At 36.8% G+C, this 26,624-nt stretch overlaps 2 protein-coding genes across 7 annotated transcripts; one reads left to right on the top strand and one right to left on the bottom strand.

Moving 5' to 3' along the window:
• Positions 1-1,264: 1,264 nt before the first annotated feature.
• On the bottom strand, positions 1,265-12,773 carry ripk3 (receptor-interacting serine-threonine kinase 3). Of its 4 annotated transcripts, none has more exons than XM_055218181.2 (12): positions 12,465-12,773; positions 6,072-6,396; positions 5,811-5,962; positions 5,522-5,571; positions 4,948-5,103; positions 4,236-4,318; positions 3,903-3,960; positions 3,718-3,767; positions 3,407-3,446; positions 3,270-3,325; positions 3,154-3,184; positions 1,265-2,885 (listed from the first exon to the last, which is right to left on the bottom strand). In XM_055218181.2, the coding sequence occupies exons 1-12, from the start codon at positions 12,626-12,628 to the stop codon at positions 2,737-2,739; spliced, it is 1,314 nt and encodes a 437-aa protein (XP_055074156.1). In that variant the 5' UTR covers positions 12,629-12,773; the 3' UTR covers positions 1,265-2,736. The 4 variants fall into 4 exon arrangements, with proteins under 4 accessions (XP_055074156.1, XP_055074164.1, XP_073715722.1 ...); XM_055218189.2 differs by having other exon boundaries at positions 3,166-3,184; positions 12,465-12,772; XM_073859621.1 differs by lacking the exon at positions 12,465-12,773 and adding an exon at positions 9,252-9,725.
• Positions 12,774-13,299: 526 nt separating this feature from the next.
• Positions 13,300-24,843, top strand: khnyn (KH and NYN domain containing). Of its 3 annotated transcripts, none has more exons than XM_055218179.2 (9): positions 13,300-13,579; positions 15,139-15,387; positions 15,904-16,038; positions 17,034-18,598; positions 19,392-19,522; positions 19,957-20,053; positions 22,437-22,544; positions 22,658-22,759; positions 22,836-24,843. In XM_055218179.2, the coding sequence occupies exons 2-9, from the start codon at positions 15,154-15,156 to the stop codon at positions 23,152-23,154; spliced, it is 2,691 nt and encodes an 896-aa protein (XP_055074154.2). In that variant the 5' UTR covers positions 13,300-13,579; positions 15,139-15,153; the 3' UTR covers positions 23,155-24,843. The 3 variants fall into 3 exon arrangements, with proteins under 3 accessions (XP_055074154.2, XP_055074144.2, XP_055074152.2); XM_055218169.2 differs by having other exon boundaries at positions 13,302-13,579; positions 22,833-24,843; XM_055218177.2 differs by lacking the exon at positions 13,300-13,579 and adding an exon at positions 14,751-15,062 and having other exon boundaries at positions 22,833-24,843.
• The last annotated feature ends 1,781 nt before the right edge of the window (positions 24,844-26,624 follow it).

Genomic DNA, 26,624 nt, shown 5'->3' with positions numbered 1-26,624 from the left:
CTCAAAAAACATAATTTCATCTCGACTGAACAAAGAAAGACATCAACATTTTGGATGACGTGGTGGTGAGTGGATTGTCTGGATTTTTCTTTTAGGAAAATTGAATATTCCTTTAAAGGGTTAGTACACCCCAAAATTTCAATTTTATCCTAAATGACTTACCTATCTGTCGTTCTAAACCACCAAGTTCTCCAAGATTGTTTTTGGGACACATTTTTAGATGAAAACTGACTGTCCCATAGACTGCAGTTTAATTTTCACAAATCGAAAGTCGGTTTTCATCAAAAATATTTAAAAATGTTTTCTGAAGACAATCGGAGGTTAGACATGGTTTGGAATGACACAGAGGTAAAAAATATATGTGTATCAAATTTTAATTTTGAGGTGAACTAACCTATTTAAGAATACCAATATATAAATCTTTACCACAAATAGATTACAAAACATGCCCTGAAACTCTTAGAAACAGTGATGTAAATTAAATCAACTAAACTTGCCAGGAATAAAAGATTTTTTTTATTTTATTCATCATTTTATCATGTTTCTCTTACTATATCTGGAGGATACAGACATTCACTTTGTTTAAAATAAATGTTTATTTTCAATAATAAAAGTATTTTACAGTTACTGTTAAAAGGTGCTGTTAAAAATGTCCAGATTGTACAGGAAAATTATGTTTTTCAACAAAACAGTAAAGTATTGTATAAATTTACTTGCATCCTAAACTTAAGGCTCAACTGGTTTCCAAAATAAAATCAGGTCAAAGGTATTAATACTGTAATATATCGTTAAATATGGGGGTGGGCTGTTAATTTACAGTAGCATTTTTTTTACATCGTACGTTACCTTACCATGTTATGATGCATGAGACATTCAGTGAATATTTTCTATATGTAAAAACATATCATCATAATAATAATTTTTCATATGTTATTTACTGCATGTAGTGATGCACAAGGTGCGGTTTATAGACGTTGTGAATCATTGGGTTTTATTCGTCTGTGTTCTGAAGGTCAAAGTGTAAACGGTCACAATGGTGGCTTGAGTTTCTATTTATCATCATTAAAAGCCATCTGTCCTTCTGGCTTCAAAACTTTTACCTTGCTACCCAGGAACAGAAGCTCTGCGTGGACACATTGGTCATAGATCCAACTACAACTATGCCAAAACATCACAGGGATTCAAAAGCCTCTACTGAATCTATCTTAGTTGTGTTCTCAATGATCTGCCGGACGTCATGTAGAAACAGACTCAATAGCTCAAATTCAATTCAATTCATATTTATTTGTAAAACTTTAAAGCGCTTTTTACAGTGCATATTGTTTCAAAGCTGCTATTATACAAAACACAGACAGTGACAATTCATAAACCTGTAAAAACATTTAGACTGAGACATTCCCATAAGATTCAACAACAGCCATGGAAAACATTTTTAACTTGGCAGAATATCAATAATAAAATCCATTTATCAAACGTTGGTGTCTTATTCTAGTGTTTGTTTATTGGTGAAATTATTATTGTAATATTATTGCCATTAAATTGCTGTTTTGTGTACCTTCATACAAAATAATTAACTTACAGAATTTAAAGGGATAGTAAAAATCTGTATGTTGTTCTAAACCAGTATGAGTTCATCTTTTTCTAAAGATCACAAAAGAAGATATTTTGATAGATGTAATACAAATACAATGGAATGAATAGGTACCATCAACTGTGTGATAACCATCATGTATTAAAATATCTTCTTTTGTGTTCATCAGAAAAAAATAAACTCCTACAGGTTTAGAACAACATAAGGATGAGAAAATTATGACAGAATTTTTATTTTTGGGTGAACTATCCCTTTAAGATCTGATGACGGCTTCAGAGGATGGTAACGTTTACAGAGCTGTGTATATGTGGTTAAGACACTTTCTACCATCAGTGTCTATTATTAAAATGGAGGGGCGTGGAAACAGTGCTGATGATGCAGATCTCTGTTCATTAGGTTCCGGTATAACAGATGGAATGTTTGGATTTGGAATGCCAGATCCCTGCTGACCACACACGCACGCGTACGCAAACGCAAACACACACACCAGGCAGTACCATCACAATGCCAAGAATTTTCTTTAAAAATCAAATGAAGAAAACAGAAGATTAAAGAATAAATCTTTCAGGAATCATACCGGCATACTGCAAAAGTGTGAGAATAAAACTTTGTTTCACATTTCATGAAAACTCATTAAAATTAATATGAACTGTTACACTCTTAAAATGAATGTGTTAAATTAACACATCTTGTGTCTAGTTAAAGACAACACATCTAGTGTGTTGTCCTTAACTTAACACATCTCTGTGTTATTTTTGGAATAACACACTTTGTGTTGTTTTAACACATCTTGTGTTGTCCATTTCATTTATTTAAGCTCACAATCTACACGAAATGACACACAATGTGTTAAAATAACACATAATGTGTTAAATAGTTTAACACAAAACAATGTGTTAAAATGAACACATCCTTTCTTAGAGTGTACGATGCAAAAAATCTCAATGCTATCAAAATGTACCAAAAGCATTTTTATAGGAGTAAAATATGATCGGGACATTTCTTTTTTTTTTCGTTTTTGTACCTTCATAGTCATACTGTATGAAAATACACTAATGTCACAGTTTTTTTACTTTAAAATTAAAAACATCTAAGCATAAGCACAGTTGAAGAGTTTCTGAAGATAACATACTGTATGAATACTGTTATGAAGTTTTCTCTGAGTTGTTTAAAGTCCTATCGACACTTGGTGGAGCCGTTTTATGTCTTTGTCGAGGTCTCTGAACTATATTCATGAAGTTGCCGTTGCCGATCTGAACTCCAGAAACATTAGACATGTGGATGTGAACGCCTCCTAAAGGAAAATAGAGAAAAGTGATGTTTGTGCTTTTGTAATCTGGCAGCAAAAGTTTTAGACGTGCACATAAACAATAAGGCAAATGATGTTTCACACAAAATAAATCCTTTAATGTACTTCTAATGTTTATGATTTAAATTAATATGACATACAATTAATTTATATACTCTATAATTAATGACTAGTAGTCAATATTTTGACTTTAATATTTGTATTTTGATTTATGTCTATAGAGAAAATGCAGTAACAGTTACTGTACTCTTACTGTAAAACTGACCTGGTGATGATGTTTGACGCTGTAAACAAAAACAAACACAATCAAGTTTACAGACTGGATTATATTTACTATTTATTTAATTTTCAGTGATTTTTGTTTCAGACCTGAGGGGTTTTCTGAGGTATTTTCTTATTGGCAGGGATTGGATGAGAACTTGATTCTGTTTAAAATAAAAAGCGTATAAAACATCAAATCACACGGATAAATGAAGAATAAATAAATCATTGTGTGTTTTGTTTACCTGTTTTTCTGGAGTCTTTGTTGCGATCACCAGCAGTCTCCTAAAGACGACAGATGTTTATTAACAAATGATCTTTATATATCATGAATATATCTTGACATAAATTTGTGTAGATTTCAATTTTATTTTTAATATTTATCAAATGTTATTTAATCATAAATACACACATATATATATATAGTGTATATTTAATTTATATTGTTATTTAAGTAAAACTTGTATATAAGGTTTATTTAATGAAATAAAATGTAATAATATTTTTATTAGGTCACTTTCTTCCAGACTGTACGCAGAGGAGATTTTTTATTCACCTGTTTAGGAGGAGGACCTGTGACACAGTGAGACAACGGAGGACGAATTACTACAGGGACAGAAAGCAAAAGAACTAGGATTAGATTTTATGAAAGTGAACAAATTTGCCTTTAAAGTCTTTGTTATAGCCGTATAATTCATGAAAGGAATTCTGTGTGAGTGTGAATGAGGATTTGCGACACACCGTTCTGTGGTTTCGGGGTGATTTGGATTGATTTCAAACTGGAACAAATGTCATTATCCTACAAAAGTACATAAATGATCATTAAGAAATCAGCTAAAATTATAGAAAAACACACAGAAAGGTTAATATACAGTACAATATCATACAATATTACAATGAATTTCCACTAAATGTTCTGCACTACTTTTTTCGTGTAGACTGCCATTTGAAAACTCAATTTAGCTTATGGCAGTAATAATATGATTTAAAATTAAATTTCAAATAACTTTGATATTTAGCACTCTGAACTGATAAATATAGCAGACAAACAGAATACAAGTAAAAGTATTTTACCAGTTGCTTTAGGACGTCATTGACCGCCTCAATCACTCCACGCTTGTGTTTCTCAAAGATCTTTTCAGTCACATTAACGCAATCTAAACACAGAAAAGAGAGCAATAACCAGCAGATTTACAGAAATACAACAAAAACAAAGTCAGAAATGTTTTCAAGTCTGTGTAAAGTCTGATATTAAATGTGTTCTCAGTTCGTGAAACAACAGAAAAATGTGATATTAACCACCCAGACACATTTAAATGATAAAAAACACAAAGTAACATTTTTGGAAAAACAGGCAATATTTTTTGCTCTCAAATGCTGGGGTCGTGTCTGCTATCTACGATAAAACCATGCCCACTCGCGGGAAAGCTGCCGTGGATGCTTGCGATTGTGTTAGGGGCGGGGCCATGCTCGGTAGCTTCAGTGCATCATCAAGCCACCATTTTAGCCACGCCTAAATAATCCTGAACTCACAAATGTGAATAAACTGTTTAATGGACTGTAACTCCACAATTCAGTATCACATAGATTACAGCCTTTGTAAAAGTGTACAGTCTTCGTGTTTTAGCAATACATTTCTGACATTTATAATGCATTTAAAAACAATTCTCTATAATGACTTTACACAGACTTTAACAAGCAATAACCAAAAAAAATTACAGTAGTAGAGGTTAATAGGGAGGTTTGTAAAGCCACTGTTGTCAAAGTGAATATGCTTCAGTTTCACCTCTGAAAGTTAACCTTTGGCTGGGGTCATCCTCCCAACATCTTTCCATGAGTTTAACAATATCACCCAGCCCATCTGCCTGACTGCAGTCTATTAACTTCAGATCGGGTCGGTCTCCTTCGGGGATGCGAAACCGCACCAGACTGGAGGGGACATCTGGAAGACAGAGATAAAAGAGATCAGATCATAAACACCAGTGTAGATGAGATCAGTTCATTACACATTTGTAAAAGGTTTTGATGTTTAATTGGCATTATTATATGATTACAGCAGTGGTTCTCAAACTTTTTCAGTGTGCGGCCCCCCTTTTGTATGGCGCATTCCTTCGCGGCCCCCCCAAAGAAAATTTATGACAAGAAACTGTTTTAAAACTCAACTTTTGATTAAACAAAACATATTAAATGATATGAAGTTGTGCTGTTGGTTAGTAGTCTTATTTTTTAGGTTTAATTGCAAAGAATTCATGATAAATTAATTTATTTTATAAAATGTCATTAAACTGGGGCCCCCCTGGCACCATATCACACTGTGCCCCCTTAAAAATATTTGGTGCATGACGCCCCTGGATGCTTACTACGGTAAGGTTCCTGCCCGGTGATGATGGACCACAGCAGCACACCGTAACTGCAAATAACAAGAAACAAATGACAACAACTTAGAGATGAACTTAAAGCTGAAGTTTCACAAGGTATAGGCTATAAGGGTGCAAAGCTTTGAGACGAATTACATGCAGAAGTGTAATGTTTAGGGACCTGCACGAACTTAGGCTACAGAACACAGACTGAGTGTTTGTGTTTACAATGATCAGGACAACAACCGTTAACCATGTGGAGTACTCTGTTATTTCTGCTTTGGCTTGATACCTGTAAACATCAGAGGCTTTGGATGGTTTATAATTCACAGACTTCAATGCTTCAGGAGGCATGTAGCTCAGGGTCCCACCCTCCATCTCATCTTGCTCCCGGACACATTTAGAAAGACTACGAGCTGCACGGGACAAGCCAAAATCTGTAAGCTAAAATAAGAGAAAATAATGATTTGGCAATTGAGCAAGAGGAAACCTGTTACCTTACAATAATATACACACTATAAACTTTCTTGTATGGAACAGAGCTGGAACTCGCCTTGGCATTGAGACTGTCATCCAACAGCACGTTACTGGGCTTCAGGTCCAGATGTAAGAGAGAAGGCGAAAGATGATGCAGAAAGTTCATTCCCAAACCAATCTGATGAGAGAGGCGGAAAGCGAGCGGCCAGGCTGGAGGTCCACCCAAATTCTGCAGAAGATCCGCTAGAGACCCTCTCTCCATGAACTCCATTACCAGACCAAACTGAGATGGGTTTTCTTTGATGCCTAGGTTGCCCTCGTATAAGCCGAAGATTCTGAGAACATTGGGGTTCCCACCCTGAAACATTAGACTGGCTTCTCTCTGAAGGGTAGATACAGATCTGAAAAAAAATTAAAAACAAACTTTAGAGAGAGATCCCAACATGCAAACTGATGCATTATTAGTATTAATAGTGTTCCTGGTAGAGCATTGTGCTAGCAGTTCATAGGGCCACTGTCCTGACCTGAACCTTAAACCCTTAAGCAACTCACCTGAAGAAGAGTCTACACGATTATTTGAAAACGACAGGCTGGTGTGTTCGATTAAACTCTGCAGGACACTGGCCCTACAGAACCAGAATTAAATAGTCCTTAAAGGAGCGGTGAATCAAATACTTAATTTTAACTTGATCATTTGTTATATAAGAGGTCATCACACTTACATGAACATCCTGCAAGTTTCAGAACTGAAAACGTCCGTGCTACTGAAATATAACAGTTTTTGGCACCTAACCAGTATTACAACCGAGTGTGGAATTCAGATAAATATGACGTCAAAGTAGAACTGAAGCACGTCCCCAAAGCCAAATACAGCAACCGCTTTTGTAGCCCCGCCCACAGCTCCAACAAGCTCGAACTGATTTTGCCAAGTGGTTGATGTCCTCAGGGCAACATATTGTGTTGACCCAAGGACAACATTTTTCTAAATAAAACCTAAACCTACCCCAAACCCCAACCCTAACCATAACCAAACCCTAAAATCAGAGGGACATGATAAGTAAAAAACAATGGTCTAGAAACAGCTAATCTTGGTTGTAAGCTTAAACTTAAAACAAACTATAATCTTATTTCTGAAATCTGATTGGCTGATTGAAATGTTTTTCCAGGGTCAACACAATGTTGCCCTGAGGACATCAAACACCCGGCAAAATCAGGAGAGCCGTCTCAACAATCAGTAAACATGTCTTTAAAGATTGCCAAATGTAACCAAAATGACTTTTAAATACTTTTTTCGGAGAGACTTTTATTTTGACGTGGTGATCTGTTATGATAGAGTAACCATGGTAACGAAGTTTTCAGTTGTGGAAGAACCGTCTATGGGAAGAACACAGACGCTGGATAACGGAGGCTCAGAACATAACATTAGGAATGCGTGGTTAAAGTTTGTTTTTGAAAAAGTTCCAGCTCGCGTGGGGAGTGTTTGTTTACTTTGTGTAGCGCGTATTCATTTGTAAAGAAGTCAGTGCTAGATTTGCAGAGAGACTGCGATTAAAAGCACCACTAATATTGGATCTGACGAAAATGACACAGCAGTATACACAATAAGTTAAACATTTAACTTGATTTAAGTTACTGCGTTTCACTATTGCTTTGTTAGAAGAGATCGCTTGATGTGTCCTGTTGTAACATCCATGTCTAAACACGTATGTTTGACTGTTTTAATTTACTAAAAACATTAAACGATTAATAAAGGTACAACACTTAACAATACGATTGTAATTTAACGGTAGAAATATACAAAGTTAGTGATAAGGAACGACTTACCAGCCGCAATTTAGATTCTTATGCCCGCTTACTAGGGGTGTGCAAAAAAATCGATTCACATTTGAATCGCGATTCAAGCTTTGCAGATTCAGAATCGATTCATAGAATTCCAAAAATCGATTCATAATTTTTTTTGTAATGCCGTGTTACTATTTTCCTGAAATGGGTTTATCTCAGTATTCCCATAGATGGGGCTGCGTCGTATTCACACTGACGCCTGCACACTCTTGTCACAGTCTTTCCCACACATTGCTGCTGCAGCGCTGCCCAGTTATATTAACAAGTGCCCAAGTATATCTGGCATCAAATTTTGTCTTTTTTGTTTTTCCGTGATGATGACACTCTTTAATAATGACATTTTGTGTGCGACATGATGAGTTCGGTATGCGTTCACGTGCTCTTTGTTTCTCAATGAATTGGGATGCGAAGTGAAAAAGCTCGTGTCACATTGTATCCTTCATGTTTCTGAACTTGAGCAGAGTTTTAACATTAGAGAACTTGACGGAGCACCCGCGGCCCGTATGGTTCCCGGTTTGTATTTGAAAAGGTCAATCGGGTCCGGGTCAGTCATAGTTAAATTACTTCGGGTCCAAAGTCTGATTAATATTATGTATAAAACCTGAGTCGATCGGAGAATGACCGTGGGCGCTACAGCGCTAAAGCTCGCGTGCAGTTTCAGCATGCCGACGGTTTCTATGGTGATAAAACTGGCTCTTTTCTATTCTATTATTTTTCCATAAAGACATAAAGTAATATCAAACTACATTTAATTTGTTGTGTTTCTTTTTCTTTAAAATTGTATATCTACTACAATCAGTCACATAGGAAAAAGTAAACTACATTTACATACTGTGAATCGTTTTCGAATCGAATCGTGAAATTTTCTGAATCGTGCACCCCTACCGCTTACTGTGTTGTATACGGTAATTTAGGCAGGTTGCGTTTGAAAGGTCAAACACTCAACAAAGCTTTTTTATCATATAACTGTGGTTGTCAGAATCTTGCCAGATCCTTGTTTGTATTTAGATCTAGTCATCATGGCAGGGTTCTGACAGTACAATGTTTTATTTGGGAGATGCGTGGTTTTAGTATTGGTTTATTCTGACCACGCATTTCCCGGGTCTCGTCTTGTGTTACTCGGTTGGTCAAAGTGTCTTCCAGTAAGTCTTGCAGTATGTTCCAGTCTATGTTTAGTGTTTTGTTTAAGTAATAGTGTTCAGTGTAGTCTTGTTTGATTTGTGTTTGCCTGTTCTGTTTGCCCCCTCGTGGGTTTTTGTTTTCCTGTTTCTACCCTGTTTGTTTAATAAAGTCCTGTGTTTCATCACATTCGCATTTGGGTTCTTCCTCGTTTGGAAATCCTGACAGTATGAACCCACCAAAACTGAACCCAGTGGACTATGGCAGAAGACCCAGAGTGGTGGAATGCCCTTACTGCCGAGTCACGTTCCGGGTTTGGGTCCTTTCCACCACAGAAGGGACTTGTTCTGCGGAGCTATGCACAGAAGGTCCTGGACAGAAGGGCTTGCTTTTCTGACCGGATGGTCAACAGACACTTCCTGGCCGGCCTCGATAATCCTCCTCCTGTCTCGGAAAGTGCGGGTCTTATTTCAATGCCGTTTTGGGAGATGGTGGACCGTCTCGACTGACAGCAATGGCCCCGGGATGAGGAGCTGACAGTCTGCCTGCAACTATCGGCCCCTAGGGGTCTCATCACGGGGTCGATAAGGCTGGTGAGTTCAGTTCATGCCTCTCCAACCCCCGGGGCTTCTCTCACATCTGCCTCACCCATGTCTACTCCTGTTGTCCCCTCTGCACCTTCCGGATCCAGGAACAGGAGGAGGAGGAAAGAAGTGGTGGCGTATTCGCCACATCCTTCAGTCATCCTGCCACATCTGTGTTACTCGGTTGATCTATCTTATGTTCCAGTTTATGTTTAGTGTTTTGTTTAAGTCAGTACCTCCCAATCCCGGTTCTTGAGCACCCCCTCCCAGAAAGTTTTCGATGTCTCCTTATTTAACACACCTGATTTAATACATCAGCTTGTAGGAAGACATGTTCACCATTTTGGAAGGGGGCTGATAAGTTGAATCAGGTGTTTTAAATAAGGAGACATCTAAAACTTCCTGGGAGGGGGTGCTCGAGGATCAGGATTGGGAAGCACTGGTTTAATTAATATTGTTCAGTGTAGTCTTGTTGATTTGTGTTTGCCCCCTTGTGGGTTTTTGTCTTCCTGTTTCTACCCTGTTTGTTTAATAAAGTCCTGTGTTTCATCACGTCCGCATTTGGGTTCTTCCTCGTTTCGAAATCCTGACAGTGGTATGTAACGTTACGTGTATGTAAGAGCAACCTCACAAGCACAATAGAAATATACAAAGTTATTGATAAGGACTTATCAGCCGCAGTTTAGTTTCTGATGCGCGCTTACTGTGTTGTATACTGTAATTTAGTCACGTTGAGTTAAGTTTTGTTTATACTTTACGTATTGTCATTTATATGTGTCATCATTAGCACCCAGAATCTTTTGTGGGTCAAACATATGTGTTCGGCTGCTATTTTTACACAATGTTTTTAAAACATTTCCCCACATGTAATGACGGGGAATGAAGCTTTCCAATCATAGCAGTGGGCGTTTTCGTCCAGATCTTCAATGCGGCCCGCCCCTTCAAACAAACCATTTTCCAGACAGCCACTAATCCATGTTACAAAATAACCTTTTATTACTTATTGCTTTTGATGTTTTTTAATGTAAAAAACATGCGAACATCATAAGTAGACATCAGACAACAGTATAAAACAATAAAATCAACAAATTCATCGCCCCTTTAAGGACACGATGGGTTCAATCTTCAGGGAACCCTAATGTAAGAAGTCACTTTGTGTAAAAGCATAAATCTAAATGTAAAATGTTTTTAACCATGTTTTTAAAAGTCTCTTTAAACATAAACCCATTCAAAGCGTCTGCAGCAACAGGATCATATTTTGCGTGATGCAAAATAGGTTCACTTGATGCGCAGTACACACATTTTGACACGAGGAGAGACACATCCCACTGCGCAAAGTGACGTCGGAATGACGTCTTTTTCATGTAATTTTTGGACGTCCGAATTCGGTACATAAAAGGGGTTGTTTTGTAACGCCAGGCGACGTCTTTTTTTCGACGTCTTCTGCACGTCTAAATGTTTACATCCGTAGGACCTCAGTGTAAGGAAAAAAACATGAAAAAAGCTAAATGAAATGATTGTCTCCGCACTTCACCCATCCATTGCAACACCAAACGCTTCAGTCATTTCCTGCCGGCTGTGGAATTCGAACCACCGATCTCTGGGTTTCAAGGAAGTCTCGCTAACCACTCGGCCACACGGCCATATGTTAATTTTGTATATAAGGCATACTTATTGCATTCATAACACGAACGCAACATTATGAGAATAGGTGAGAATATTTTCATTTTAAATTGTTAGTATATGGTCATATATTTTAATATAACGAACTACGCATTTAATTACAGATTTTTAACTGCACATTTAGATGAATTTGTATATAATTCAAGAAAGCAGAAAAACAGAACTGTATAAATAATATAGACTATTCGTAAGTATTAATCATGTTGGTAACATAGACTAGCTGTGTTCCGTACACAACGATGTTTCGTACAGACGACCTTTAACTGCCAATAACTCAATAAATAATTTGAGATCACACACAAAATTTATATCTGTGTCATCCTCATTTCCCCACCTTTCATCCACGATCAGGAAAGAGAACCTCAAGCAAACTGTTTCAGTGATTATTTAGTAAGTCTGCAGGGTGCGCCTCTTGTGTTTGAAAACGACCGGTGGGCAGGCTTACGCTAACCAAATAATTACCTTTTGTTAAAAAAATATTTGAAATTGGAACATTTAATGTTTAAAGTCGGTAGCGTCCGATGACTGTATAAAGCCAGTCGGAGCACGTCTGTCGTTTGTCTACGTTACAATAATGCTGATGTTTGTAAATAAAACATTTTTTATAGGCCTAATCATGTAATATAGACATAGGCCTGTCATAGACGTCCAAAGGACCTCCAAAGATTTACCCAGTTCAAACATCAAATGTTGCCTGTAAATATGACGTCCAAGTAGGGTCATGGTTGGACGTCCAAATAGTGGACCTAGTTTGGACGTCGAATAGATGTCCAGAATTGGTCATGGACCGACGGACCCAAACACGATTCCGTCGGTCTATTCGACGTCCTGTGTTTAGTGGGATGACGGGAAAAATACATGTCGTGGCGAGCTTCACATTGTGCGCTCTCAAAAAAGAAGTCACCGTCCACCACTGCTTGTAACTGATACACTGCTTGACTTGTAATAAAAAATTTAGTAATGTGATAAAGGCAAATTTTAACTCTAGGTTACATTTCTGTGTCTGTGCAGAATGTCAATGTCTATATAGACGCACACATTACAGTCTTTTCATATGAAAGTATTGAAGCCAGTTTTACAGTGTATCTGTGTTTAAAATGTACTTTTATAAGAAAAAACGACTCTTGAATCAGCAAAAGTTTGACACCTGAACATTTGTGTTGATATCTATCGCAGTCATTACAGTGGTATCTGTACCCTTTCAGTTGTGATTTGTAAGCTTAATATCTAAACACAGTTACCCTTCACATAATAATGCCTTGACAGCAACATCTATTCCCCATTCGGTGTGTCTTGCTCGGTAGATCTGTCCGAATCCACCCGATCCGATCTTACTCCAACGCTCCAGACTGTCATCGCGGATCGGATCGGAGCGCATGCAGTACGCGTCCATATCCGAGTTCATTAAAAATATAACGTATAGGGCTAAAACATTTCACGTTTTGCTAAGATCCCTATTAATGGCGACCATACACATATGCGGAGTTCGTTTCACTTCCCTAAATAACACGGGAGCCGGTAGTGTACAGGCACACACATGCACAAAAGTAATGACGTCACCGCGCAAGCTTTGTGGACAGCTCTGATGACAAAATGGTTTTACAAATTCCGGTACACATATATTGCTAGTTTTAATAAAATATGATATAATATGATCTTATATACTATAGTTTAGACACGTATAAATAAAAAATACTTTTTTCTCATGGAATAGAAACATGGTAAAGTTTGGGTTTTTTAATATAGTTAAATAATTTTGAGTTTGTAATACATAATGGGTATATATGTTTGAGTTGTTAATAAATACGGATGGTGCTAAGTTTGAGTCGGGGAGTTTTCGTGGTTTCAAGCGGAACAGGTTTTGCGTCACTGGAAATTCCCACGACATGTATTTATAAATAAAACCATAAAAAAAGTCTCTAAGAAAATGTACAAATGTGTGTTTTAATGACTGATGTAATATTTAACATGGTAGTTTTAACAAACACGCTTTCATCTGAACTCTGTTAAATATCTGTCGATCATATGTCTGATATCACATAAATCTGATGGAGAAAATACGCATGCGCGTCCTTTATGTTTATTACGGTAGACTCTTAGCGCTGTAAAGTTTCCCTTCAGTTTCTTTTCATCAACAATCACAAGCACATGCTAATCCGGTCGAACAAGAAAATCGCTGTGAAGAAGATTTTATATAAAGAAATGTGAATGATAATCGTATACACAACTTTAATGCGAAGTGAAAGTGAATGTTATAACTTTTACAGTATTAAGATCTGGGTTGTTTCAGAATACGGAAGACAGATCACAGTAAACAACTAACAAGTTAAGCGCTTTCAAAGTTCAGGTGATCATGGTAAATACGCCAATTTAATACTTTGCTTAATTTATTATTTTATTTAAAGTGTAAATGTGTTTCTTTTAAAGCAGTCGGTCGATATATGAAAAGTTATTTGCTGTCGGAAAATATTGTATTGACAGTTGTTATTACTGTAAAACCACTGTACGATCTGATATGTTCAGTGGTCGATGATTACAATATAAGAGTCCGTCAGTGCTGAAATTTAATTTAAATAAATAAACAAATCCATTAAAAAATTATTTGAGAACAAATGTTTATTGTAAATGTTTGTAGTTAGGCATTTTATGTATTTACTTATTTATTAGTTACATATTTTACTTCTTTTATGGAGTGAACTGGACTGACTTTTATAGTTTCTATCAATATATTACATTTATTAATTTATTTATTGTGCATGATGTTGTCTGTGATATGTGTGTGGTGCTTGTATGTTTTTATGCCACTGTCAAAGACAATTTTCCATTTTATGTAAGTTTAATGGACATTAAAGAAGTCTAATGCTGCGTTCCAGAGCCCATCCAAACCAGTGGGACGTGGGATTTATCCTCCTTGAAGTGTCCTAGCTCCTACTTCAAAGCGTTCCAGACATTTGAAGTGGAACGTAAACAGAAAACATGGACGACCGACCGGTCTTCTTAAGGCTCGTACAGACTACATAACTTTTAAACGTCGGCCCGAACTGTGCAGTTCACACTACAGTAAAACAACAAGTTAATCATCTTTACAAAGTGTTCTGGAGCCATTATATAAAAGCGCTGCATGTCGCTAAGTAACTTGGTATATTTTTACCGTAATTTCATGATAACAGATAATAACGACATAATTTCACGCCATAATATAAAAAAACAAGTTGTGTTAAAATTGACAGTGTCTAAAACAACCATACAAGCAGAGAAGTACAATTTGTAGTCTATTCCTTGAAGATTTCCTCTCACGACGACGCGATCTATGGGCGCCGCCATTGTCCTCCGACTTATTTTTTTGAAGTCGGGGTAGGTCGAACTCCCCCGAGTTCGCCGGTAGGAGGTTCCACTTCGACAGGCATTCCAGTGCACTTTTCCTAGTTGGAGGTAGGATAAGTCCTACATCCCACTGGTTTGGATGGGCTCTGGAACGCAGCATTAGTCTAGTCTATCTTTGACAGAGCTCGTCCCGACGGCCATAAGAGGGCGCAAACTCTTCAGTTGTACTTTGTCACTGTTATTGATGGCATTTGTCCAATAAGTTACTGATCATATAATCATATATCAGCATTGCAAAATATTTGCAGAAAATATGGGTATCACTATTTAAAGGAAATATTATTGATTATACTACGGGGCTGTTAAATGCTTTATTCTGATTGGTTGAGAAATGTTCCACATTGATTATTTTTCTATAACCACACACCTGATCTGTCAAATGTCTTCAAATAATCGCCAGAGCAATCTCTTTGGTATAAGAGGAGTAATTGACTGAAAAGCACAGCTACATTCAGGTATGTTGATTTTTAAAGGTTTGTTAGTCTGAGCCTTACAGCATTAAAGACTAGTTAATGTATTTGTATATTTCAGTGAGTTTGTTGGGTCATGGCCCTCTCATCAGTTCTTCCGGTTTGGACACGTGAATGGGATGAAAAGCAGGTGCAGGACGAGTTTACCTCTGCAGCTGTATTGAGGGGAGCATTGGTGGCCCTGCAGCCCATTGTTGAGCGAGTTTTTGGGGTGACACTGAATATCGACGGAGGTGAAGACACGTTCTCTCAGGATGGACAGATTTGGCTGCGTTTACGCGGGGTCGGCAAAGATGTGCGGGCAGCAAAGGTGCACTTTCAGTTTTAAATAAGTAGAGTTGACACTTTTGTCTTTATTATTTACGTCATTTCAGAATCTATGGTTATATTTCTGGCAAGAACTGGTTAATTCATACACATGTTGATCTACACAAGTAAATCCGTACACATGTGGTGGGAGGGGGGAAATTTGGTATCTCTGATTCACCCAACTTATATGTTTATGGACTGTGGGAGGAAACTGAGTAAACCCACGCTGACACAGAAAGACCACCTGACCCAGCCAAAACATGTTTACACAAAAAGTTTAAATAATGGCCTCTCTTACAACATTATTTCTCAGCTATTTTTCATATTAAACTAGATGCCGAAATCTATAAAACAAATTAGTAACCCAAACATAAAAGATCCCAATAATTTACTCACCCCCATGTCATCCAAGATGTTTATGTTTTTCTTTGTTCAGTGGAGAAGAAATACATTTTTTTTTTTGAGGAAAACATGTTAGTATTTTTCTGTAACTTGGTGATGTACTTTGTGTTCGTAGCTTTTTGTGAAAGGTGTCGTGAATCAGGAGGCACAACAGGAGTTTCAGTTTCCTGAAGCCCTTCACTGTGTGTTCTGTGGTGCTAAAGGCCTGTTCATGGATTGCCTGATTAAAAATACCTCGGCACATTTAGTGGTAAGTTAAAAGTTTTTAAAGTATGCCATATTGTCTTGATATGTGCTCACAGAATACTTATCTTTAAGTAAACGCTTGCTTGTTGCCACTGCGCTATATGGCTGCATAACCATTAATCATGACTAATCATTCGCAGAATAAAAGTTTTTGTCATATATGTGTGTGTACTGTGTATAATAATTATGTATATATAAATACACACAAACACTTATGTTTGTATTTAAGAAACATTTACCAGTGGATATATTTAAATATTCTATATATATAAATAAATAATAATAATTAAGAAATATTTTTTTCTGAAATGTATGTGTGTGTGTTTAAATATACTAATTACACACATATATTTTATGCAAAAATGCAATTTTATTTTGTATGCGATAAGTCGTGATTAATCTTTGCCAAGATTTACTTAATTTATGTTTTATATAAACATAAATACTTAACTTAAAGTTATACATGTATGTGTGTGTATTGATATATAATTATTATACACAGTACACACATATATGATAACAAAAACCTTTATTCTGCAAACGATTAGTCGCGATTAATCGTTATGCAGCCCTACTGCATTGTAACCCATTATAAAATGGAAGTCAGTTTGATCTTAAAAGACCAGATTCAATTCTTTGTTTATATGCTTAATGCTTTAATTATGTTAAAGGTATAGTGGAGGATTTTCTCGAATTTTAGAAAATAACTGCCTTCTCCACTTAAAAAAAATGCATTTGTGTAACACTCCTGATTGACAACTAGGAGGACCAATAGTCTTGATGTTCCACCCGGAAAAAGAAAATCCTCCGCAATATTTTTAAGTTTAGTTTGACTCTAATTTGGTTGTGATGTAAACCTCTGTAAAATGGCCCGTGTCTGACATCATGACTTTACAGAAGAGCATTTGTCAAACTGTTTCTTTATTGAACGTGGCTAATGCTGTACGTGAAAAAACAAAAAAGCTGCACCGACTTTTACATTCTGTATGTGTCATTCAGGTGGGATCTCAAGGCTGTCTCCTCATCACTGGGCTGGCCGAACCGGTGGTGAAAGCGTACTCGTTCATTACAGATCTGGTAGAGAAGTACAAGAGCAGCCAGGGCCGACGTCCCGAGACCGCAAGCGAATCCTTGGATTCGCGCCGGTACTTTAAGTGCATGGTGGAAAGCCTGGAGGATCGTCACACGCTTGATCTGCTGGTGTTACCCATGATAGTGAAAGAGGCTTTGTTAGATTTGGTGAAGGAGGCTGGACTGACTGGACAGAGAGGCCATGAAACTCTTAGGCCATTAGAAAGTCATCAGAGGTCTGCCAATGAAGTTACGCTCAGAGAGTCTGAGGAACATAAACCTGCGGAAAGGCCCGTCTACCAAAACACGATGTGCACAAACCCACATTCCCAAAGTTCAAGTCTTATTTCACAATCTGGCCATCACAGAGCTAATGGCATGGATGATTCGTTAACAAGAATGATAGATTTTAGAGGAAAAATTTCCAACGATGTCGTCCCGGTCTCAGTGCACAGAAATCTCCTGGAGAACCCAGAGGAACTGGAACGAAGTTCACCGCAAGAAGATGAATCAGAAATGCCTCCACGAGAGACTGATCTATCATCTGAAGGGAGCAGAGATGTGCACCTTATCGAGTTTTTCACAGCTATGGGCTTTACGAAGGAGGTGGTACAGCAGGTTCTGGACCGCACCGGCCCCAAAGAAGCATCGCAGCTTTTAGATTTAATAGAGCAAGAACAGGACAAAACTGTCAGGCAAAGAGGAAACTCTAACACGGAGACCCAGACTAAAGACCACGTGGCTGTGAGCGGCGGAGAAACGACCAGTGCAGGAGAACTGAGCGCTAAAGACAACGATGACTTTGTCCTGGGTGTGTTAAAGAAGGCGGCAGCCACCTGTGGATATACAGAAGAGAGAGTTGAGCAGGTGTACAGCAGCCTGCATGAACCAAACCCACACGAGCTACTGACTGAACTTCAGAGACAGGAGCTCAAACTCACCGACGAGATCCGAGGCGGTGATACCAGAGCAGACAGATGGACCGGGGCAAATTCAGCGACAAATGCGGAAAAACACGACACCGGAGAAGGAAAGAAAACCACACAGACAGTGACGCAACCGGAAGCATCAAAGTGGGCCGACGTTACACCGCAGTCATCCGCGGCCTCCGGAAACCAGCAACCGCTTCATAGCGGCCTTCTGTCAGTGAGAGGTCCACCACAACCGACATATGCCTCGAGAACAGATCTCGAAACCTTGAACGTACGTGACGTCGGCTCCAACAGACAACCAATGAATTCACAATTCCGACCTTCTGGTTCACATCCACATCTCAGTTCCCATAAAGGACCAAAGATCTCCAGCTTTCAGCACCGGGACATGCAGACCAAACAGAAACCAGCGAGAGCACTGGCAGAAGCTTCAGCCGTAGTTACTGGACGTCAGAGATTCCTCGAGAGCCTCAAGACGCCCTTTAAACTCGAGCTGTCGGACGACCCCGGTGATGACAAGCTGCGTCAGATCATCATTGATGGAAGCAACGTTGCTATGAGGTAAAACACTGCAGTAAAAGGTTATGAATTGAACACAGGGAGTGACAATAAAGAAAACTTTGAGAATTAAACAGTATTTATTATGTATGTGTAAGGATAAATGTACTCAAGGCTGTGATGCATTATGAATAAGTCACTGCTGAAGGGTGTCGATGAGAAGCCAATGTGACACCTTCAGTTGTACTTTATTGCTTTTATAAAACGGTTACCACTCAATACAAATACTTACGCAAGGAAATACGTACCAACACAGCTTTCCTAAACTAAAATCACTATTATGGGGTGTACACACCAAATGCTAATTCAACGATTTGCGTGAGTAGATTATATACGAAGTCAATGGAAAGACGCAAACAGATGCGAACTTGAGCGGATGATTCAAATAAGGCAACACGATTGCCACGAACACCTGCGCTATTCAAACACGTCTTTGTGCAAGTTGAAAATATTTAACTCAAGCGCAAATCGTTGAATTTGTGTTTAGTGCGTACACCCCATAATGCAGCATACACACCAAACGCAAATTCAACGATTTGCGTGAGCAGATTACATACAACGTAATCTAGAGTGAGGAACGCAATGCAATGTGATCGCGTTTGGTGTGTACGCAGCATTAGCCTTCCGTCGACAGGAAAAAATAGTTTCAGACCGACTGTAAACAGTGTATTAGAATCAAGGACTGGAACTAACCGTTTTATAAAACCTTAAATACAAAATAATAAAGGAAGAGAAAGCAGAGAAAGGAAAAACTGAGAAGATATGAGATGATAAAATGATTCTGGTTTGTGTACAGTCATGGATTGGGATTTTTCTTCTCCTGTCGAGGCATCGCTCTGGCCGTGCAGCACTTTTGGGGAAGAGGTCATCGAAAAATCACAGTTTTTGTCCCTCAGTGGAGACAAAAGAAAGATTTCAAGCATATAGGTAATACTCGCACCTCACTCTTTAAATAATTCAGCAGTTCAAATCTGCCAATTACTCTAGAGAAACATTGCTCACATGTATAGATATATTGTTATCAGATGTTTTTCATTGCTTTATGTCGGCGGTTCTCAAAGGTTTAGTGTGTAGTGTAATTTCTTGTGAAGTGTGCATCAAATAAACTTAATGACATAAAAAAGCTCATCTTAAACTTAGAAATTAAACAAAACATATTGTGTAGTTCTGTTGGTTGGTAACTTTATTGCACAGAATTTATGGTAAATTAATGTATTTTATAAAATGTTAACTCCTTTGGCACCGTCTCAAATTCCTCCTCAGTTTAATTTTTTGTCACATGAGCATCAGTTGATGACGTGTTTATGAGTTGAATTGTTTAAGACTTTAAAGCAATGATATTTATTGTGTCTTCTATATAGAGCAGCATTACATGATTGAACTACAGGATTTGGGTTTGCTGTCGTTCACTCCGTCCAGAGAGGTGGAGGGCAAAAGAATAAACTCATATGATGACAGGTAACATCATCTCACATCTGCCTGGACACACCAAATGCGAATTTAATGTTTTGTAGATTACATATAAAAGTCAATGCAAAGACACAAATAGACATGAACTCGTACAGGGTGAATTGGGTGGTTTAATGTGAAAACATGCACTATTCCCCTCAATCACATTTTTGCAGAAATTAAAAATATTCAACTCGAGTGAAAAAGTCACAAGAAGTAAAATCCGGCGAGTAAGCTAGTGGTTCCCAACCGTTTTAGCCCTAAGTACCCCCATAGCCCTATCAGTAAGGCTGAAGTACCCCTTCATTAAAACTAAGCCAAAGTTGTGTTTTAAAGACAAATAATTAATCATATTTATTTTAAACATTAAAGTAAAAAGCACTGACTGATGAAGCATCTTTATTTCAACAAACCACCATCATTTCGATCAGTGTTTGCATTTTATCAGCTCATTTGCATTTTAAATGACACCCAAAAACGGCACATTTTTGCTCAGGCCTACAAAATGGAAATTTTAACATGCTATAATTAAATATGTGTAGGGTGTTTTGAGATAAAACTTCACATACGGACTCTGGGAACGCCAGAGACTTATTTTACAAATTTAAAAAATTTTAAGGGCCAGATTTTCTAACAGCTTGCGCAAACCATCATTTTGGCGTTAAATAACGACTGAACTTACTAAAGACCGTATATCAGTAATATATATACTATATAATATATATATACTATATATATATAGTAGATATTTAGTTCTGAAAATTTGTTAATTTTGTGACTTTATTGCATATGCATTTGTGGAAGTTTTCCTTTTAGAAGCAACATTAATCGGAGGAAAGTATTACATTTTGCCAGAGGAACATAGCCTTCTTTTTAAAAACATATCGTTTGCTAAGCCATGCTATGTTTAATTTGCTGGAGAAAAGAGGAGGAGAAGTCAAATCAGGTGTTTCAAAACTTCTTTTACCCTTCATCTTTCGTCCTCCGGTTCTTCTATAGTGTATGCTACTTTTACTTAGCTGGAATTTCACACTCCGCAGTGCGATGTCCTGCCGAGGTCTCTTATTTGCGACTCTATACTAATTTGCGCTGCTCTTCGTAGATTGCAATGTCATTATGGAAATGTGCTTATGTCATTATTGTGCCTGTGTATTATATTTGCGCCTTTGTAGTAAATCACACGCAAATTTTGTTTGGAATTAAGCTCTCACGTCCATTTTAGTAAATCTGGCCCTAAATTGACTAAAATCTCAATTTAAGTTACTGATAATTAAAGTGTGCAAATAAGTTAAATTATTCTGTTCAAATATAAAGAAAAACAAAATGTGTTAACACATCATACGGGACAAAATATGTTAGCCAAAAACAATGCAAATGTTTTTTGTGTCATTTGAAAATGCAATGGCAGCGGGAATGAATATCATTATTCATAGTTAATAAACTTTGTGTCTTTAGAAACTATTCAGGTTCATTGAAAATAGTCAGATTGTTTCTGAGTTGGACATCGCTTTTGCGTTTTGGAGCATGCAACTCATTTACTCACAACGGCTAACAATATTTATGAAAAGATTAAAATTACATTTAAGGTAGTCCTTTTTACAATGCTTTCCTCACAAAAATCAATCTTAGCTCAATGAATGGACAAACGGAAGACATTTTTATTAAAAGTAAATGAAAGCAAAATATTAATCTTTTTGCGTACCCCTGGAAACTCTTCACGTACCCCCTGGGGTTACGTGATTAGATTAGTTAAATAAAAAAATCTTTCATAAAAAAATCCTGATAATTTCCTCACCCCCATTTCATCCAAGATGTTGATGTCTTTCTTTGTTTAGTCGAGAAGAAATTAGGTTTTTGAGGAAAACAATCTCCATATAGTGCAACAGTTTACTGTACAGTTTCAGTGCAGCTTCAAATGACCCTAAACGATCCCAACCGAGACATAAGGGTCTTATTCTAACCAAACTATCATAATTTTTGTCAAATAAATAATATGTACTTTTAAACCATAACTTCTCATCTTGCAGTAGCTGTGTGATGCACCAGCAGGACCTTACGTATTATGTTATCACATGGAAGGGTCACGTGTTATGTGAAAGGCACACTTATTATGACTCAACTTGTATACTTAAATGTTCTGATTTCTTTATATGAATTCAGTATTTGGCTTGATGGCTACATCTGGTGGAAATTTTGTGTCAATAGCCCACTTAGAAATCCCCCCTGATAAAAAAGCTAAAGTGTCAAATACTTATTTTCCCCGCTGTATTCATATCATATGTAGTATATTTTACAGTTAACTCTGTATGTCATAATGAAAATACCTGCAGTGACAATGAGGAGATCTTTCTAGATGATGTGAATATAAAGTGAAGGATCTTCTTGTTCACAGGTTTTTGCTCAACTTGGCTCAGCAGACAAATGGAGTTATTGTGACCAATGACAACTTGAGAGATCTGGTGGAGGAATCTCCTGCATGGAGAGATATCATAAAGAGAAGGTAAAGTAATGATGGCATTTTATTCATGGGTGAACAAATTCAACTTCACATCTAATTAAAAAGCACTTCATCTCAGATTCATCTCACAGCCATGTGATTGTCATATTTATCAGTTTACTACAGTATTGCTTTGCTGGGGATCTATTCATGTTACCCGATGACCCATTGGGCCGTGGTGGACCACACCTGAATGACTTCTTGCATACAAAGAAGAGGTAAACACTCACACAACTTTGTATAAAATCTGTCAAATGTTTAAATGTTATTGATGTACATCTCTGTTGACAGTAGTTCACCGGCTGCAGGTAGTCACACATTTGCAGGTGTGACTCTTTCTCCTCCGTCTCCCGCCGCCCCGCGTCCTCACACTGAAGTACTGCAATATCGAGATGTGATGCGCGGGGGTCACCACAGCAGAGGTCAGAGGTCGATCAGATCAGGTGAGGGACGAGGTCACGTTGAGGACGTGAGGACGCCAGAGGAAACGCTACAGCTGAGACAGAGATTGGCACAGATCTTTCCAGATCAGGAAAGTGTTATTATCATGACATTACAGTCTTACCCGTCAATCAGAGACATCAACCAACTTTCTGACTTCATACTGATGTAAACTGAAGGCGAAAATACACAAATTGTAAAGAAATGCAGCAACATATATTTTTATGTTATTTAAACTTAAAAAAAATCTCTTAAACAATTTCAAGTTGTTTTAAAAGTTATGTCACCTTATCAGGTAAAAACTTAAAACAGTAGGTTGAATTGACTTGCAAAACCAAGTTGTTTTAACTTCATGCCGCATTTATTTTTTTACATCCATCTGTGATACAGTAATACAGTGTAAGATGAGACTACTGACAAAACTAGCTGCATTTCCATTAAAGATTTGTGCAAAACTTTTCCTAAAACTACTGCAAAATGACAGTGTTTTCATGAACCGATGTTGTGTCACTAAAACGTAATTTTGTTGTCGGGGATAAGTTTTTCCAAAAACCATAGTCATGGGTGATGAATTTGCACATAAATGTTTACACTCGCTTGAGGTGGTGTTTGACTTAAAGAGTAAATGTGAATAATGGGAGATGGAAACGCAGCTGTATCAGCTGATGTTGTCTTTATCATATATGAGGCTTGACATTGTCGTAATGCCTACATCAAAAACTCTGCATTTCTTCTGTGCACAGCATTCAGTTTGACAATTACAAGCTGCACTGATAGTTCATTTATAACTTACCCAATCATAACTAAATGCAGTCCTGTCTCCATTTTTTTAAGTGTGCCTTGTTTAATTTACTCTTGGTTACTAGGTTGACAATACCACCGTAATTTACTCAAACAACTTGATGGAACACACTTAATTCACATTTGTTTATTCGGACTTGCTGTGTTTCCATTGGGCGCATTTTCAATTTGTTATTATAATTTGCACAATTTGCAGGTAATGGAAATGCAGCTACTGTAAACACTATAATGCTAATAAATACAGTACTGGTCAAAAGTGATGTCCAACTTTAGGAAATGAACACTGATATAATTATATTATTATTAAAGATGTGTTCGTGTGTTGTGTAGTTGTGTTTAAAACAAAACTCACCTTGGGAAGGAGGCAAAAAATCATACAACACATGAGCAAAGCTTATTGAGTAGAATCACTGTCATTTAAAACAAAATATAACAGATAAAACTTTCTATGCATTTATTACATCTGAAAAGTCCTATAACCTGTATAGTTGAACATTTCTCTTAACTTTGTCAAATAAATACATTAACCATGTTAAGTGGGTTTTCTAGTATCATACAGATGATATTTTGATGTTTTAAACAAACCTAAGAACACATTATAAGCAAATATTGTATAAATATAATCTCTGGACATCACTTTTGTTCACTTCTGTATAGCAAATAAAAAAGTGGTTCATTGTAATAACTGAATAATGACTATCAATGAATTAAACGTACAACCATAACATCTGTATATCATCACACACATAACGATGATCCATTTTTAACCAGTCTAAACCATTACAAGAGTTTAAATACTCATGATGTTTCTCTGTTATTTTAAAGCCTTGGGTTATAATCTTGTGCTTTTTATTTCTCAGATAAAGATGATGTCATAGGGATATAGGGATAAAGAAAACTACAACAAATATTAAAGTAACAGCAAAATAATAAATGAACGGGATTGTTTTAATGTAAAATATTCATTGACCACAAAATTACTCCACTGACTAAATGAATGTTTATGTAAGAGACAAATTAATTAAACTCAAAACAATAAAAGAATTTAAGTAACTTATAAGATCTTGTTTGTGTTGTGAACGGGTTAAGAAAGAAAGAAGGTCTGTGATACTCCTTTATTTGAAATAATTTGTATGAGTTCAATTTTAACCTGTATACAAATAATTCCTTTGAATTTACAGCAATAAATACAATTAGAAAGTGCAAATTATTATTCATGTTGTAAAATCATGTGTTTAGTGTTTATCTATATTTATTTCACAGCTGGTCAGTCACAACATTTCAAGGTTCGTTCAAAACTATTAACGCACAGTAACCCGGATGCTGAAAATCATTTTAATACTAATAAAATATGAATATGTCTTTTAAAGGAGACATTTCACAAGACTTTTTTAAAATTTAAAATAAGTCTGATGTCCCCAGAGTGTGTATGTGAAGTTTTAGCTCAAAATATCATATAGATAATTTATTATAACATGTTAAAATCGCCACTTTGTAGGTGTGAGCAAAAATTTGCCATTTCTGGGTGTGTCCTTTAACATGCAAAAAAGTTGATGAAATTCAAACACTGATCGCTATAATGGTGGTTTGTTGAAATTGAAACTCAACTGTGCTGTCAATTATTTTTTCTGCATTAAATGGCAGTGGTTGAATAGCGCAGATAAGGGGGTGGTATTATCTATCCCCTTCTGACATCACAAGGGGAGACAAATTTCAATGAGCTATTTTTTTTTTCATGTGCGTTTAGAGAATGGTTTACAAAAAAACTAAGTTACTAGGTTGATCTTTTTCACATTTTCTAGGTTGATAGAAGTACTGGTGACCCAATTATAGCACTTAAACATAGAAAAAAGTCAGATTTTCATGATATGTCCCCTTTAATTATGTTTGAGTTAGAGTTTGGATTCAAATGCAATTAATCCATTTTGACTAATTTGGGTAAAAATTGTTCATGGTATAAAAAGTTTTCTATAACATGAAAGGGACCACTATTTTATGTTACAAAGTTTCACATGGCATCTTCAGGTTATAATAAAGATTAATATAAAAATGTATTACTTTTTCAGCAAAATGCAATAAAACTTCATGCTGTCGTGTGAGGGCAAGCAACAGCTTGCATTTTTCCATCTCCCGAGTACCTCTCAGGTAAATTATTCAATTTTGATGGCTTACGTTTCTTCCCCGCTACAGAAAACCACCACAGGTTCATCAATGCCATCAAAGTATTATTTAGTTTTTGTTTGTTTGTTGATCAAGTACAAAGTAGATGAGAAAAACTAGGATTCTGTGTGTATTTAAAGCGCTGCCCTTATTGTTTTCAATGTGTGTAATGGTGCGCTGTGATTGGTTGAGCGGATTTATTGCCTTCTTTTTGGGAAAAATATGACAGAATAACCAGCAGATATCGGATTTTACGTAAAATTAAGAGTTGACTTTTTAATACTGACCTGATACAATACAGATTTTTCCTTTACCCCATTTTTTTAAAATGCCGTTTATTGCGTTTTGGAACCAAATTCTTCATATATGACATTAGGTTTACAAATTATTAAACCCATTAGTGTGTCTTATCTTAAAACTGAAAGTAAATGGGGTTTCCTTGCGGAAGGTCTTCATTCATAAAATATTTCAAATGAATATTTTATGTTCCTTATCTTACTTATGAGGTAAATAGCCGTGTAATAAGTGGGATAATGTACAGTCGTTATTGTGAAATATGCCTCTTCAGTGTGATACAAGATCCTCTGCTTTGTGTCCTGATCATACTGTCGGGGATTATTTCTGCGATAACGACTTGCCACCTATACATAATATCAAACATAATTTAAAGGACCGGAGTCA

This window comes from Misgurnus anguillicaudatus, chromosome 21, assembly GCF_027580225.2.
Source record: "Misgurnus anguillicaudatus chromosome 21, ASM2758022v2, whole genome shotgun sequence".
Classification (NCBI taxonomy): domain Eukaryota; kingdom Metazoa; phylum Chordata; class Actinopteri; order Cypriniformes; family Cobitidae; genus Misgurnus; species Misgurnus anguillicaudatus.
Note: the sequence above shows the minus strand (reverse complement) of the source record. Positions and strands in the feature narration are given on the sequence as shown.

Excerpts from the sequence above, each read along its gene's own strand:
- ripk3 (XM_055218181.2), bottom strand. The coding sequence starts at position 12,628 with ATGAACTCGGATATGGACGCGTACTGCATGCGCTCCGATCCGATCCGC. Across the intron at positions 5,963-6,071 it reads ATGACAGTCTCAATGCCAAG|CTTACAGATTTTGGCTTGTC; the intron begins GCGAGTTCCAGC and ends CTCTTATTTTAG. Across the intron at positions 5,572-5,810 it reads AAAGCCTCTGATGTTTACAG|TTACGGTGTGCTGCTGTGGT; the intron begins GTATCAAGCCAA and ends TGTTATTTGCAG.
- khnyn (XM_055218169.2), top strand. The coding sequence starts at position 15,154 with ATGGCCCTCTCATCAGTTCTTCCGGTTTGGACACGTGAATGGGATGAA. Across the intron at positions 19,523-19,956 it reads GAAAGATTTCAAGCATATAG|AGCAGCATTACATGATTGAA; the intron begins GTAATACTCGCA and ends TCTTCTATATAG. Across the intron at positions 22,760-22,832 it reads TTCTTGCATACAAAGAAGAG|TAGTTCACCGGCTGCAGGTA; the intron begins GTAAACACTCAC and ends CTCTGTTGACAG.